Source organism: Meles meles, chromosome 18, assembly GCF_922984935.1.
Source record: "Meles meles chromosome 18, mMelMel3.1 paternal haplotype, whole genome shotgun sequence".
NCBI lineage: Eukaryota > Metazoa > Chordata > Mammalia > Carnivora > Mustelidae > Meles > Meles meles.
Window position 1 is genome coordinate 13,147,597 of NC_060083.1, and position 14,291 is coordinate 13,161,887.

Here is a 14,291-nt window from a genome sequence, read left to right on the forward strand (position 1 = left end):
AGCTAGCTGAAATACTGTACACAACATGTAATGCCCATGAGATAGTGGGGAGGGTTGATCTGTGCTGTGTCCAGGAGGCCAGGATATTTAGTTTGCTTTTGACAAAGAGGATTTTACCAAAGAGCTCGTACCTAGTCTTCAGAAAGTCAGAATTGCAGGTAGCCACCAATGCAGCTTCTCAGACCTTGCCACCTCTGGAAAAAGTTGGGGGAGCAGCTGAAGACAGTGGTTGGGACAAGGAAGGCTAATTTCAGTAGGAGGGCCCAGGCGGCGCCTCTACCCTGCTGACCGCCAGGGGGCGTGCCGGCTGGATCGAGGCATAGCCTTGGACACGTGACCACTCTCGAGCCGTCCAGTTTAAGGCTGCTGCCCTGGTGGCAGTTATCTTGGGGCGGGGCTTGGGGGTGACAACCGCAGGTAGGGAGCTTGGAGGAGAAAACCTTGGTTGCCAGAGGAGTCCAGGCTATGGGAGGGCAGGGCCTTTGAGGCCATTGGAGGGCGCACTCTGTGAGTCAGGGTTGGGGGTCCTGGTGTGGGAGGGCCTGGTGCCCCGCGGGGTTTGGGGGCGCTCGCCCCACCCGGGAAGGGGCCCAGGGCGGCCACAGAGAGACCTAAGCTGGAGGAAGGAGCAGCACCTCCGCCTTTGTGTCCCCCTCCCCTCCCGCACAGACCCCCCACACTTTCCTCCCCTCCCTTGGGCCCCTGTTCGAAATGCACTGGCAAAGTTTGCAGTCAGAGCAGACCCTACAATCAAGGCCCTGGGCTTGAAATCTTAGCAATGCTTTTTCCACCTGGAGGAACGCAGCATTGGAGAGGTCTGCCTCTTTCCAGTGGTGTGAGCCCATTATGTCATTTCAACTCCCAGAGCCTCAAACCCCAGGTTGCTGAAAAAAATGAATGAGAGACTATGTTAGAAGGCTGTTAAACTTTGTAAACGATCGCTGCCTTTCTCAAGCCCTCTGCGGCAGCTGCACTGAACATTTTACATAGGTCAACTCAACCCCAGAATTTAGGGTTCTTGCTTTTATCCTGCCTGTGTGGAAATATGCACTCTGAGGGTACAGCGACTTGTCCAAGTTCTCAGAGCAAGTGAGTGGTGGAACCAGGATTGGGTGCTAGGAGAGACCGGCTACAAAGCCCACGCGTTTAACCACTAAACCGCTGCTTCTGTCCTTATTTACATTATGAGAATTGTTGTTAATGCCTGGGTTATCATTTTGCTTGCCTGTGGGAATATGGATATATACAAAGTGAGTTAGAGGGCTCTAAATTATTCCTGGAAAGGTGAGAGGCCCTGGCATCACTATGCTTCCGATTTGGTACAGGCGTTCCCAGAAGTATGAAATTCTTTTTATTCCTGTGGAAAGGAACCAGAGCAGGTATTGCACTGTTCATTGATAGGTTCATGCACTAGGAAATTAAAATGGGAAACAGAGTGAACTGCTAATGGTTATGGTCAATATTTCTCTAAAGGAAACTCCGCAAAGAGGAATGTCAGGTGCAGGGGAGATACTTACCCTGACTGATTCCCAGTCAGTCATGTCAGGAACATCGCTAGTAAGTAGTAATTTTAAGTCATTCATCTATTCATTCATTCATTCATTTGTTCTTTCATTCATTCAGAATCATGGAATGCTCACCATTTGCCATGCTATGGGGATAATACAAATAAGATACAGTCCATTTCTTAAGGAGCTCTAGGGTGTGTAGGGAGGTAGACTGATACATGAACACCATAAAACAATATCCTAAGTGCAGTGATTGAGTGATGCATGGGAGATATTTACAAAACAAAAATCAAGGACACTTAGCCCAGCTAGGAGGATGGTCAGGGAAGGCCTCCTGGGGGAGGTGTGCAGAGGAGCTGACAGAAAGAGTTCCTAGGGGTTAGTTGGAATGCACTTGTCTTAGAACAGAGTCAGCGTGATCATAGTAATGTAGGCTCTCCCCCTGAAGGAGAACTCAGTTGTGGTCCAAGGAGAAGTGACTGTGACTCGCCCATCCTTGGAGATGACCAGTGCCACTTAGAAGAAGGGTTTTGCTGTGTGGTTCTGCTCGGAGGCCAAGAATAAACTTGGCACATGCATGATTCATGTTATTTAAGTACGAAGTGTCCCACGCTCCTTTTAATTTTTTTAAATTATTACTATTTTTAAGATTTTACTTTTTTATTTGACAGAGAGAGTGAGAGAGAGCACAAGCAGGGGGAGAGCAGGAGAGGGAGAAGCAGACGCCCCACTGAGGAGGCAGCCCAATGTGGGGCTCCATCCTAGACCCCAGGATCATGACCTGAGCCAAAGGCAAACACTTAACCAACTGAGCCCCCCAGGCACCCCCCAGGTACCTTTTTGAAGCAGATCAGAGTTCCAGTGTGAGGCGAGCACTAAGGCTGGCTGAGTAGGAACAGAAAGAAAAGTAAAGGAGGGAATGAAGCAGCTCTATACTGTCTTTGGAATCACAATCTTCTTTTATTTCTTTTTTAAGAGAACCCTTGGAGAGTCAAAGGATGCGTTAGAATCAGAACATTTGGAAACAAATGAGCTTTTAAGAGACTTGAGCTCAAAAGGAAAATTTCTTGATTTGGATCAAAGCGGTTCTGAGGAAGCAGAGATTAGTTTCCCTGAAACACAGCCCTCAAGCAAGCTTGGGGAGAAAATCGACCAGATGCCCCAGGATGAACTGGGACGGGAAAGAAGAGAGGTAAAAAGATGATCAGACTTAAGTGAGCGACGAGAGGAAGAATTCCAGTCCATAGAAGAGATCCCCAAGAAATCACTGGTGTCTACCAGCGAGGACATGTTGTTTGAAAGGATGACCGCGCCAACGTGTATCCTTTGTTAAGGGAGTGTAACATGGTTTTTCATGTCCTCTAGTGCTTTAAAAGCATTGTGAAATAAGGGGATTTTATGCATATGGAAGAAAAAAATACCACCAGAAATATCCTTTTGAACTAATAATAGACTTGTATGTTTTGAAGTTCAGTGCTCTGGCGGGACATGGGTCAGAGGAGTGCTGCGTCTGGGCCTGACATCTGGGTCCGACAGGGTTGCTTCCCAGGCAGGAAATTCCGGACCTGCTTTGTCTGTTACCTAGGGTGCCCTTTCTTGTGGGAGACTCAAGGTCAATCTCTCCCTCTCCTCCCCATTCCCCTTCTTTCTCACTTCCTCCTCCGCTCCTCCATGCCTTTCCCCTTTCCCTCCTCTCCTCACCTCTTCTGCCTTAGATGGCTTGATACCTCTTCACAAGTTCCTAAAACTCTTATGGGCTCCTCAAACTGTGCATTCGGAGATGGACCAGAAAGCAAAAGGTATGAAAAAGGGAAAGGCACTGAGAAAGGCACCAGGGGCTCGACTGGCATCTGCCTTTGCCGCACAAATATTACCATTTACCAAGAGAAGGAAGAGGAGGAGAGTTTTTCCCTTCCTCCTCCACATGGCACTGAAAATTGCTTCCTAGGATTCACCTCCCTTTTTTCCTGTAGACTCTGCCTTTGGAAGATTTGTAAGTGATCGGATGCACGTAAAGTGTTTAATGTAGTTCCTGACACATAGCGAGCACTGGACGGGTGTTCACATCTAGACGATGACGGTGGTGGTGGCAAGGATGGTAGTGATGAGGAGGATGATGGGAAACTCCTAGTGGGAGATGCAGACAACTGCCAGCCTCGTTTCTGTAAATGGGGTTTACTTTGAGCAGTGGATTTCAAGGTCAAAACTTGGGCTTGCCCAGGATGAAAGATAGAACAAGTTTTAGAGCCTGTGAAGACTTTTGGCTTGTTTAGCCAGTTAGCATGACACCCGGGGATATCGCTAATGAGAGCAAGTGTCCTGCGTGCCAGGGGTTTGGGCCCCTGTTAGCCTTGGGCTCACTGTAGAACTCAACTCTTCTAGATCACCTCCCTCCGCAAATTTGTTTAGCACCTTTACAACACCTCCTTTCTGTTCCTTTCTCTTCCCGTTCCTGTATTGGTTTTCTCTCTCTTTTATTTTTAAAAATTTTATTTATTTGACACAGAGAGAGAGATCACCAGTAAGCAAAGAGGCAGGCAGGGAGAGAGGGGGAAGCAGGCTCCCTGCTGAGTGGAGAGCCCGATGTGGGGCTCAATCCTAGGACCCTGACATCATGACGTGAGTCAAAGGCAGAGGCTTAACCCTCTGAGCCACCCAGGCCCCCCCCCCTTTTTTTCTTCCTGTTAAAAATAATAGGTGCTCTTTAGAACTACAGACCAATATCCATGATGAACACAGACGCAAAAATTCTCGCCAAAATACTAGCCAATAGGATTCAACAGTACATTAAAAGGATTATTCACCACGATCAAGTGGGATTTATTCCGGGGCTGCAGGGTTGGTTCAACATCCGCAAATCAATCAATGTGGTAGAACACATTAATAAAAGAAAGAACAAGAACCATATGATACTCTCAACAGATGCTGAAAAAGCATTTGACAAAGTACAGCATCCCTTCCTGATCAAAACTCTTCAAAGTGTGGGGATAGAGGGCACATACCTCAATATTATCAAAGCCATCTATGAAAAACCCACCGCAAATATCATTCTCAATGGAGAAAAACTGAAAGCTTTTCCGTTAAGGTCAGGAACACGGCAGGGATGTCCATTATCACCACTGCTATTCAACATAGTACTAGAAGTCCTAGCCTCAGCAATCAGACAACAAAAAGAAATTAAAGGCATCCAAATTGGTAAAGTAGAAGTCAAACTATCACTTGGCATCAGGGAAATACAAATCAAAACCACAATGAGATGGCACCTCACACCAGTTAGAATGGCTAAAATGAACAAGTCAGGAAATGACAGATGCTGGCGAGGATGTGGAGAAAGGGGAACCCTCCTCCACTGTTGGAGGGAATGCAAGCTGGTGCAACCACTCTGGAAAACAGCATGGAGGTTCCTCAAAATGTTGAAAATAGAACTACCCTATGACCCAGCAATTGCACTACTGGGTATTTACCCTAAAGATACAAACATAGTGATCCGAAGGGGCACGTGTACCCGAATGTTTATAGCAGCAATGTCTACAATAGCCAAACTATGGAAAGAACCTAGATGTCCATCAACAGATGAATGGATCAAGAAGATGTGGTATATATACACAATGGAATACTATGCAGCCATCAAAAGAAATGAAATCTTGCCATTTGCGACCACGTGGATGGAAGTAGAGCGTATCATGCTTAGTGAAATAAGTCAATCGGAGAAAGACAACTATCATATGATCTCCCTGATATGAGGACATGGAGAAGCAACATGGGGGGGTAGGGGGATAGGAGAAGAATAAATGAAACAAGATGGGATTGGGAGGGAGACAAACCATAAATGACTCTTAATCTCACAAAACAAACTGGGGGTTGCTGGGGAGAGGTGGGATTGGGAGAGGGGGAGGGGGCTATGGACATTGGGGAGGGTATGTGCTATGGTGAGTGCTGTGAAGTGTGTAAACCTGGCGATTCACAGACCTGTACCCCTGGGGATAAAAATACATTATATGTTTATTAAAAAAAAAATTTGGAAGGGTAGGCAAACCATAAGAGACTATGGACTCTGAAAAGCAACCTGAGGGTTTTGAAGGGTCAGGGGTGGGAGGTTGGGGGAACAGGTGGTGGGTAATGGGGAGGGCACGTTTTGCATGGAGCGCTGGGTGTTGTGCAAAAAGAATGAATACTGTTACGCTGAAAAAATAAAATGGAAAAAAAAATAATAGGTGCTCTTTAAAAAAAAAGAAAGCAGGGGCACCTGGGTGGCTCAGTGGGTTAAGTGTCTGAGTCTTGATTTCAGCTGGGGTTGTGATTGTGATCTCAGGGTTGTGAGCTTGAGCCCCTCATGGGGCTCTGCACTGGCCATGAAGCCTGCTTGGGATTCTCTCTGCCTCTCTCCTTTGGGCCCTCCCCCCTCTATAAATAAGTTAAAACAAAAAAAAAAACTTTCAGGCAGATTCCTCTTCTCGCACAGACCATGCCAAATCCATTTCCTGGAAGTGACTACCGTTTCATTTTGGTATAACTGTATATCTTTCCAGACCTTTTCCTGGGCATCTGTGGACACGTCTGTGTGTGTGCACCCACACATCACACATGCTAGGTTTTGTTTTCTTTACCGGTCAGATCTTCTGCATGACCACTTAGTATGTCTCAGAGGGTTTTCTGTATCAGGGCGTGTAGAACCACTTCCTCATTTTAAATTCAACCGGTGCCCTGTTATGGATGGCGCTTTTTGTTACTTCTGATTTGTTCTCACCAAAGGGGCTTCAACAAGTGTGTTCCTGCCTCTCTCTCTGCCTGCAGCCTCCTCCTTTTCCTTTGGGGTCCCAGAGTCCTGGAATAATTCAGAGTGCTCCTGGTAAGTAGGCATAACCCTGGATACCGACTTCCACCAAGAAAACAAGGTGTCATGCATTTATGAGAAGGAATCTTTGATGATTGTCGAACGCAGTGAAATCTGCTTTGGACCATAGCGTTTTGTGTTCGCGTTTGGAAGGTTGCTGTAAGAGCCGGCTAGCTCCATGACCGTTCACCACGAACGGTAACACTAGGGCCCAGCGTCAGCGGATACCGTGTGCTTTCAATGAGTGTGAGCGCTGCTGGAGCAAGGAGGTCCTGTCAATCCTGAGTGAGTCAGTTGCTAAAAGTCTCTGATCACTTAGCCATCACTTTAGATGCTACCACATTCGATTAATTGGCCTCGGTTAATTTTTTTTTAAGATTTTTTTATTTATTTGACAGATAGAGATTACAAGTAGGCAGAGAGGCAGGCAGAGAGAGAGAGAGAGGAGGAAGCAGGTTCTGCGCTAAGCAGAGAGCCTGATGCGGGGCTCGATCCCAGGACCCTGGGATCATGACCTGAGCTGAAGGCAGAGGCTTTAACCCGCTGAGCCACCCAGGCGCCCCCTCGGTTAATTTTTTAAATGGAATGTTTTTATTTTAAGTAATCTCTACACCCAACATGGGGCTGGAACACTCCCAGATCAAGAGGCATAGGCTTTACTGACTGAGCCAGCCACACGCCCCTAAGGACGATTTATTGGAGCAGTTTAGATTGATAGCAAACGAAATGAAAAGTACAGAGTTCTTGTGCGCCCCACCAGGTTCCCCTTTTGTTAACATCTTCATTAGTGGGGGACATTTGTTACAGGTGATGAGCCCATGTTGACTGTTATTAACTAACATCCATATTTTACTTGAGGGTTCACGCCTGGTGGTGTGACATTCTCTGGGCTTTGACTAAGGTATGATGAGGTATATCCACCATTGCAGTGTCCTACAGACTTGTGTCACTGCCTTCAAATCCCTCGTGCCCCACTCTCCATCCCTGCCTTCACCCCCTCGCTCCCCGGCCACCACTTTTCCCCCCTGTCTTCATAGTTTTGCTTTTCCAGAATATCATGTAGTTGGAATCATACAATGTGAAGTCCTTTTTTTTTTTTAAGATTTATTTATTTATTTGTCAGAGAGAGAGAGAGAAAAAAAAAAAAAACAACACCTGTTGGGGGAGGGGTAGAGAGAGAGAGGGAAAGAGAAGCAGACTCCTGGCTGAGCAGGGGGCCCAATGCAAGGCTCAATCCTAGGACTCTGGGATCATGACCTGAGCCAAAGGGAGACACTTAACCAACTGAGCCACACAGGTGTCCCCACTGTGAAGTCTCCTTAGGTTGGCTCCTTTCACTTAGCAAAATGCATTTAAGATTTCTCCATGTCTCTTCCTGGCTTGCTAGTTCATTACTTTCTATTTCTGAGTAGCACTCTTTTTGTATGTATCCACAGTTTTTATAAAGTGTTTTCATCACATCCATGATTTTTTATAAAAGACTTTGCACACAAAAAATATGCAGAAGTAAGCTACTATTGAATTAAAAGTAATAGATTTATAATACCTCTAATTTTTCATTTCAGAAAATTTTTATCTTGGATTTATTCCTGGGAATATGGATTTTTAAAAAGATTTTATTTATTTATTTGACAGATGGAGATCACCAATAGGCAGAGAGGCAGGCAGAGAGGAAGGGAAGCAGGCTGAGCAGAGATCCCGATGTGGGGCTTGATCCCAGGACCCTGAGATCATGACTTGAACCAAGGCAGAGGCTTTAACCCACTGAGCCACCCATGCACCCTGAATATGGAATTTTTTTTTCAAAATTTTATTTATTTATTTGACAGATAGAGATCTCAAGTAGGGAGAGAGGCAGGCAGAGAGAGAGAGAGGAGGAAGCAGGCTCCCTGCCAAGCAGAGAGCCCGATGCGGGGCTCGATCCCAGAATCCTGGCATCATGACCCGAGCGAAAGGCAGAGGCTTTAACCCACTGAGCCACCCAGGCGCCCCTGAATATGGAATTTTTAATCATGCTTAGGTAATTTTGTCCCTTTGTGCTTCATTCTTCCAGAGGAATTGGTATATGAAGAACAGATACAAATATTCCCAGCTGAATAATTATCTTTCTTATGAAGTTCCTTAGTAACTATACTGTAACTTCCCCCTTCCATATATTTTCATAAAGTAAATTGAATTTCACAATATTAAGTGCTCACTGTGTGTCAGGTACTGAGCAGTCTAGGTTCTGGGGATTAGGAGGATAGGACGTTCTTTCTGTTTACTGTTGACTTTCTTTTCTTTTTTAAGCAAGGTATAATTCACATACCATTAAATTTACCTTCTTAAAATTTAAAATTGTGGTAAAATACACATAAAGTAAAATTTACCATCTTTAAAAAAAAAAAGACTTTATTTATTTATTTGACAGAGAAAGACTCAGCGAGAGAAGGAACACAAGCAAGGGGAGTAGGAGAGGGAGAAGCAGGCTTCCTGAGGAGCAGGGAGCCTGGCAGGGGCTCGATCCCAGGATCCTGGGATCATGACCTGAGCTGAAGGCAGACACTCAATGACTGAGCCACCCAGGTGCCCCTCATATTTCTTTTAAATCTTTATTTATTTATTTGAAAGGGAGGGTAGGGAAGGGCAGAGGAGAGTCTTAAGCAGACTATTCCTGGAGGCCAATGTCAGGCTGGATGCCACAACCCTGAGATCACGACCTGAGCCAAAGCCAAGAGTCAGTTGCTGATCCAACTGTGCCACCAGGCATCCCTAAAATTTACCATCTTCACCATTTTGAAGTGTACAGCGTCGTAGTAGGTACAGTCACACTGTGGTGCAACCAACACCTGGAACTCATCTCGTGAGATGGAAACTCCCTACCCATTGAACAACTCCCCGTTCCCCAGCCCTGCCCCTGGCAACCACCATTCCACTTTCTGTCTCTATGGATCTGACTCCTCTTGGGACCATGTCCGTGGAATCCTACCGTATTTGTCATTTTGTGACTGGTGGATTTCGCTTACATGATGTCCCCAAGGTCCATCCACGTTGTAGAGCGTTGGTTGCCTTCCTGTGGAAGCCTGAACAGCACTCACATGTTGTTCATCCCTTCATCCGTCATGGGACACTTGGCGTCCTTTTACCTTCTGGTTTCTGTGAAGTATGCTGCTCTAAACATGGGCGTGTGACTGTCTCTTTGAGACCCTGCTTCCAGTTCTTTGAGCTAGGTACCCAGAAGTGTCATTGCTGCATGATACGCTAATTCTGCTTTCAGTGTTTGGAGAGCTCTCCCTGGGGTTTTCCACAGCAGCTGCACGATTTCACATTCCCACCAAGAGTGCCAGTGGTTCCAATTTCTCCACATCCTCATAAAAGTGACCCCTTTAAAGCGCACCATCCATTGCTTTTTAGCATGTTCACAAGGTTGTGCGGCTGTCACCACTGTCTGATTCCAGAACATTTTCATCCCCCACAGAAGAAATCCATATCCTCTCGCCGTCACTCCCCGACCACCTTCCCCAGACCCCCAGCAGCCACTGGGCTCCTTTCCATCTCTATGGATTGGACTGACCCTGCACTGTGTGTGGCCCCTTTCACTCAGCATCATGGATTCGAGAGCCCTCCAGGCCCTAGCATGTGCTTGAGGATGTTCTTGAAGTGATTTCCCTCACTTTGGACTGATGATGTGAAATCCTTCCCCTCCAGAGACTGCACCAGGGGTGCCTGGCTTCACAGTTCTGGGTTCGGCACACTCAGTGTCTTGGTGGTCTTGCCTTTGTCTTCCAGACCATGACTTGGTCTTTCAGATGGACCAGTTCTCTTACCGTTTACTACATTCGAGGTGAACACTAGCGAGTCCTTCTGTACGTCTGTGCTCACACTGTGGTCATCGACGATGTCTTCAAGAATACTCAGCAGCACCTTCAGGTATGCAAGTTCTCGTTGTTGCTTTTTAAGATTTTATTTATTTATTTATTTGGAGAGAGCAAGCGAGAGAGAGCAGTAGGGAGAAGCAGACTCCCCTGCTCAGCGGGGAGCCTGACGTGGGTCTGGATCCCAGGACCCTGAGATCAAAGCCTTAGCTGAAGGCCGACGCTTAACCGACTGAGCTGCCCAATATATGGGCATTTATTTGGGCATTTGACATATATTTTAATAAGGACCCTCCTTAAGTCAATGCGTAGGTCAAAAACATCACAGAGGGTTTCCCAAAAGCCTAGTCATATACAGGGATCCATGCCACGTAGGTGCAGAATTTGCTCTCTAGATGTCCAGAAACACACACAGGCCCAGCAAGCAGCCCTTCTTGGAGCTTAGTTGAATGTGCAGCACTGAGCACAGTGCTGATGGGAGGGAGAGGGGGTAGTTTGTATCTGCAGAGTGAGGAAGGAGCAGCAGGCAGACAGGCTGAGAAATAAGGACCATGCCAGGCAGCTGTCCAGCCTCCTGCAGAGTCAGGTGGCTGGGAGTGGCTTTGACGATCCATCCATCCACCCATTCATTCCTCCATTCATTTATTCCATAGGTATTTACCAGAAACTCTTTGTTTCAGATTCTGGGCATGTAGTCATGAACAAAACAGATCTAGCTCCCCCCCCCCCCGCCCCCCATGGAGCTTATAGTCTCATAAATACACAATTATGAATTACAACAAGCACTCCAAAGGAAATGTGGGCTGCTGCAGGAGAGAGATCAGGAGTGAGAGATGGCCCTTCAGTGGGTTGCGCTGGCAAACATGCCCTTTGTGCCGAGATCTGACTCACTGAGGAGGATGAACCAGGGGCAGTTTGGGGAGAAGCAGTCCAGACCCAGGGAGCTCCAGGTTTGCAGGCCTGCCCATGGGGCCGAGAAAGAAGGCTGGTATGACTGACATGGAGTGAGCAAGGGGAGAGGAAGGAGGGAAGAAATGAACTATTTCCTGGCAGGGAGCACTAGCATCTTATTTGTTTCCAGAAGGTTCCTGAGTTACTGAGAAAGGATTGTGGGGGGATGGGAATGAAAGCAGGGAGACCAGCGAAGAGGCTTTTGCTCCAGATCTGCTCAGTGGCCTGAGTGGACACTGTTTAAGGGAGATGAGGCCAGCAGGGCTTCAAGGGGGCTGGAGGTGGGGCAGAACCCCAACATTTATTCCCCACCTGGGTTCAGAGTTGGGCACATGCCTACATCTGTAGGGAGCACTGTCCTTGTGGGGAGTGTGGCTTACACTTTAGGGGTTTGAGGGAGAGAAAATCAGAAAACCACTGGCTATGAAGAAATGCCAGGGGAAGGCCATCGGAGTGGAACTTTCAGCCCGATGAACCTGGAAGAGGAGCTTAGTTTTCTCTGTGGGGCTCCAGCCTCTCTGGCCATCCTGAATCTTTCAGAGCACTTTCTCTGCATTTCTGCAGGGCCACACTAACGCGATCTCCTGCCTCTGCATCAGTGAAGACAGGCGGTGGATTGCCGCGGCCGACAAAGAGCCCTAGTGCCTGATAATCATATGGGACTCCTTCAAGGGTAGCCGTGGCGCAAGCTCCCTTTTCCCTACTCAGTGTAGCATATCCACAACAAATGAGAAATACCGGTCTGGGCATGCAGAAGCCAGCGGTGGGATGCCGGGAGAGGGTGAAGCGGTCTGGGGAGGCTGGTCGTCCTGTTGCCTTGAGGCCCGGTCGAGTGATATTACCTTCGTGAATTTCCCCATTTACAATTCTTGGCTCTTCAGGCTGAGAAACTTGGTTTGGCGATGTCCCAGAGTAGATGAGGGAGGTTAACACTAACGCAGCTTGGAGGCCCAAGGAAGTGAAGTGATTTTCCCCATCTACAAAAAGAGAGGCTGATCATACCCACTGTTTTAGTTTCCTTGGGCCGCTCTAAGAAATTACCATATGCTGGGGCGCCTGAGTGACTGAGCAGGTTCAGCCTCTGCCTTCAGCTCAGGTCATGACCTCAGAGTCTTGGGATCCAGCTTAGGTGGGAGGGCGCTCGTTTTCCTGAGAGCTGGGGTATTGTCCTAGGCATCTTTTTTTTTTTTCCTGTCCTTCGTGCCTGACACGGAATCAGCGCTCAATAGTGGGTGACAGTCGACTTCATGAAGAGAATGAACAGCATGCTTGCATAATGCTGAGTTAGTTCTATTATTTCTTAAAATGAGATAAAATTCACATAAGGTAAAATTCGCCACTGTGAAGCCTGCGAGTCAGTGGCATTGAGTGTGTTTACAATGCTGTGCCATCGCGGCTTGATTCTAGTTCCAACTGCTGTTTTAAAGTCATCTCTCTGCCCAACGTGGGGCTGGAACCTATAAACCCGAGGTCAGGAGTCACATGGTCCACCAGCTGAGCCTGCTGGATGCCCCTAGTTCCAAAACCCCAAAAGAAAACCCCAAAGCCATCAGTCATCCCTACCATTCCCTCTGACACCACTGACATGCCGGTCCGTCCCTGTGGATTTTCTAATTCTGGACGCTTCATAGCAATGAGCTCGAACAACGTGTGGTCTTTGTGTCAGGCTTCTCTACTTCACGTGATGTATGAGGGTCCACCCCTGATACAGCAGGGGTCCGTGCTTCCTTCCTCTGTATGGCTGCATTGCAGTCTGTTGTATGGATGGAGCACATTTGTTTCCTCCATAGCTTTTGAAACGAGTCCCTCCGGGGAGCAAGGCAGACCTCAAATCGGGATCCCTGGTCCTGTTTTGCAGCATTCCTGTGCACACAATATTTGACAGCTGCCCAGAAGGCAACGGCATCGGGGCCACAGCCATCACCCGGGATTCCAAATATCTGGCAACCATCTCCGATGCTGAAATCCAGGTATGGGGCACGTGGAGGCGGCCTCAGTGGGCTGGCTCGGCTTGGGCCACGTGGTGATGTGATGCTCTCAGGGAAGGACCGGACCCCATGGCCCCCCGTTGAGGGTTCTCTTCCTGAGGTATAGCTCTCGGTGCCATGTTCCCGAGCCACAGTTACATGGCTACCACGAGAGGTGTCGGGTTTGTCAACAGCCTTCAGGAACCTTCTCATTCTCCTCCATCTGCTGTCACTCGCAGGAAGTTTGCATCTGGAGGTGGACCTCAGCCGTGGAAACCCCAGCATGTACCCTCAACCTCCTCAAAGAGTATGGTGTTCAGGTGAGCTCAGTTTGAGTGTGTAAAGCTATGTCTACAGTCACACCGAGTCCAGGTCCAAACCTACTTTCGGTTTTACTGGCGTTCAGTTATGGTACACTAGTGCTTGTAAAAAAACACTGCCGTGTCCTTGATCTCACTTTAATCTTCCTGATAGTGAGTAATATTGTTCTGAGCATGTATTATGTGCCAGGTTCTGCTAAGTTTGTTACAGCAAGTATCTCCCGCAGTCCATGCAAACGTGCTGGGAAGGAGTTCTTTAGAAATACAATGGACTGCTACTGTTAAGTACTAGATAATTTGTCTGAAGTCACGGGCCAGCGGCCTTTCCTGTTCTAGACATGCTCTTAACTGCTCCTGAGACTCAGAAATTATTAGTCTCAGTTTGCTTGAAGCGACGTGTCAAGGGCACCCACCAAGTCTACTCTTCCATTCTGTGTCGTCGTACTCATCCTTGCACCCTTCGCTCACCACACGGCTGCTCGGTCCCTACGATGCACCAGACACTGTGCAAAGTGCTCACCTGGATGCAGGATCCAGAACCCAGTCAGAGGGCCCAGGTGACTGGGCTCAGCCGGGCACATGTCACGCTGCAGCTTCATGTCTGTGTCTCTCCTTCTGGCCCCCACCGTCCCTCTAGGTCTCCACAAAAAATTTCCTCACAGCTTTTATAAGCTGAGCTGATACGGTAGCCACCAGCCATAGCGAGTTTTTCTGTTGCTGCCAGAAACCGCTCTGGGACATTTTAGAGCTTGCATTGAATCTGGGGATTGCTTTGGGCAGTTGTCCTCTTAACAATCCATGAGCACAGCAGCGCCTGTGTGGCTCAGTGGGTTAAAGCCTCTGAGCTTCTGCTCAGG

The 14,291-nt window shown here is 47.7% G+C and overlaps 1 protein-coding gene across 1 annotated transcript in view; it reads left to right on the top strand.

The window, feature by feature from the left end:
• Positions 1–13,856, top strand: part of LOC123930170 (cilia- and flagella-associated protein 251-like) — a 34,321-nt gene extending 20,465 nt beyond the window's left edge. Inside the window, exons 2-4 of the mRNA XM_045986426.1 lie at positions 10,111–10,251; positions 13,006–13,117; positions 13,354–13,856. Of these exons, the coding sequence (XP_045842382.1) occupies positions 10,220–10,251; positions 13,006–13,117; positions 13,354–13,449 (240 nt within the window). The 5' untranslated portion in view covers positions 10,111–10,219 and the 3' untranslated portion in view covers positions 13,450–13,856. The remainder of the gene's footprint in view (positions 1–10,110; positions 10,252–13,005; positions 13,118–13,353) is intronic.
• The last annotated feature ends 435 nt before the right edge of the window (positions 13,857–14,291 follow it).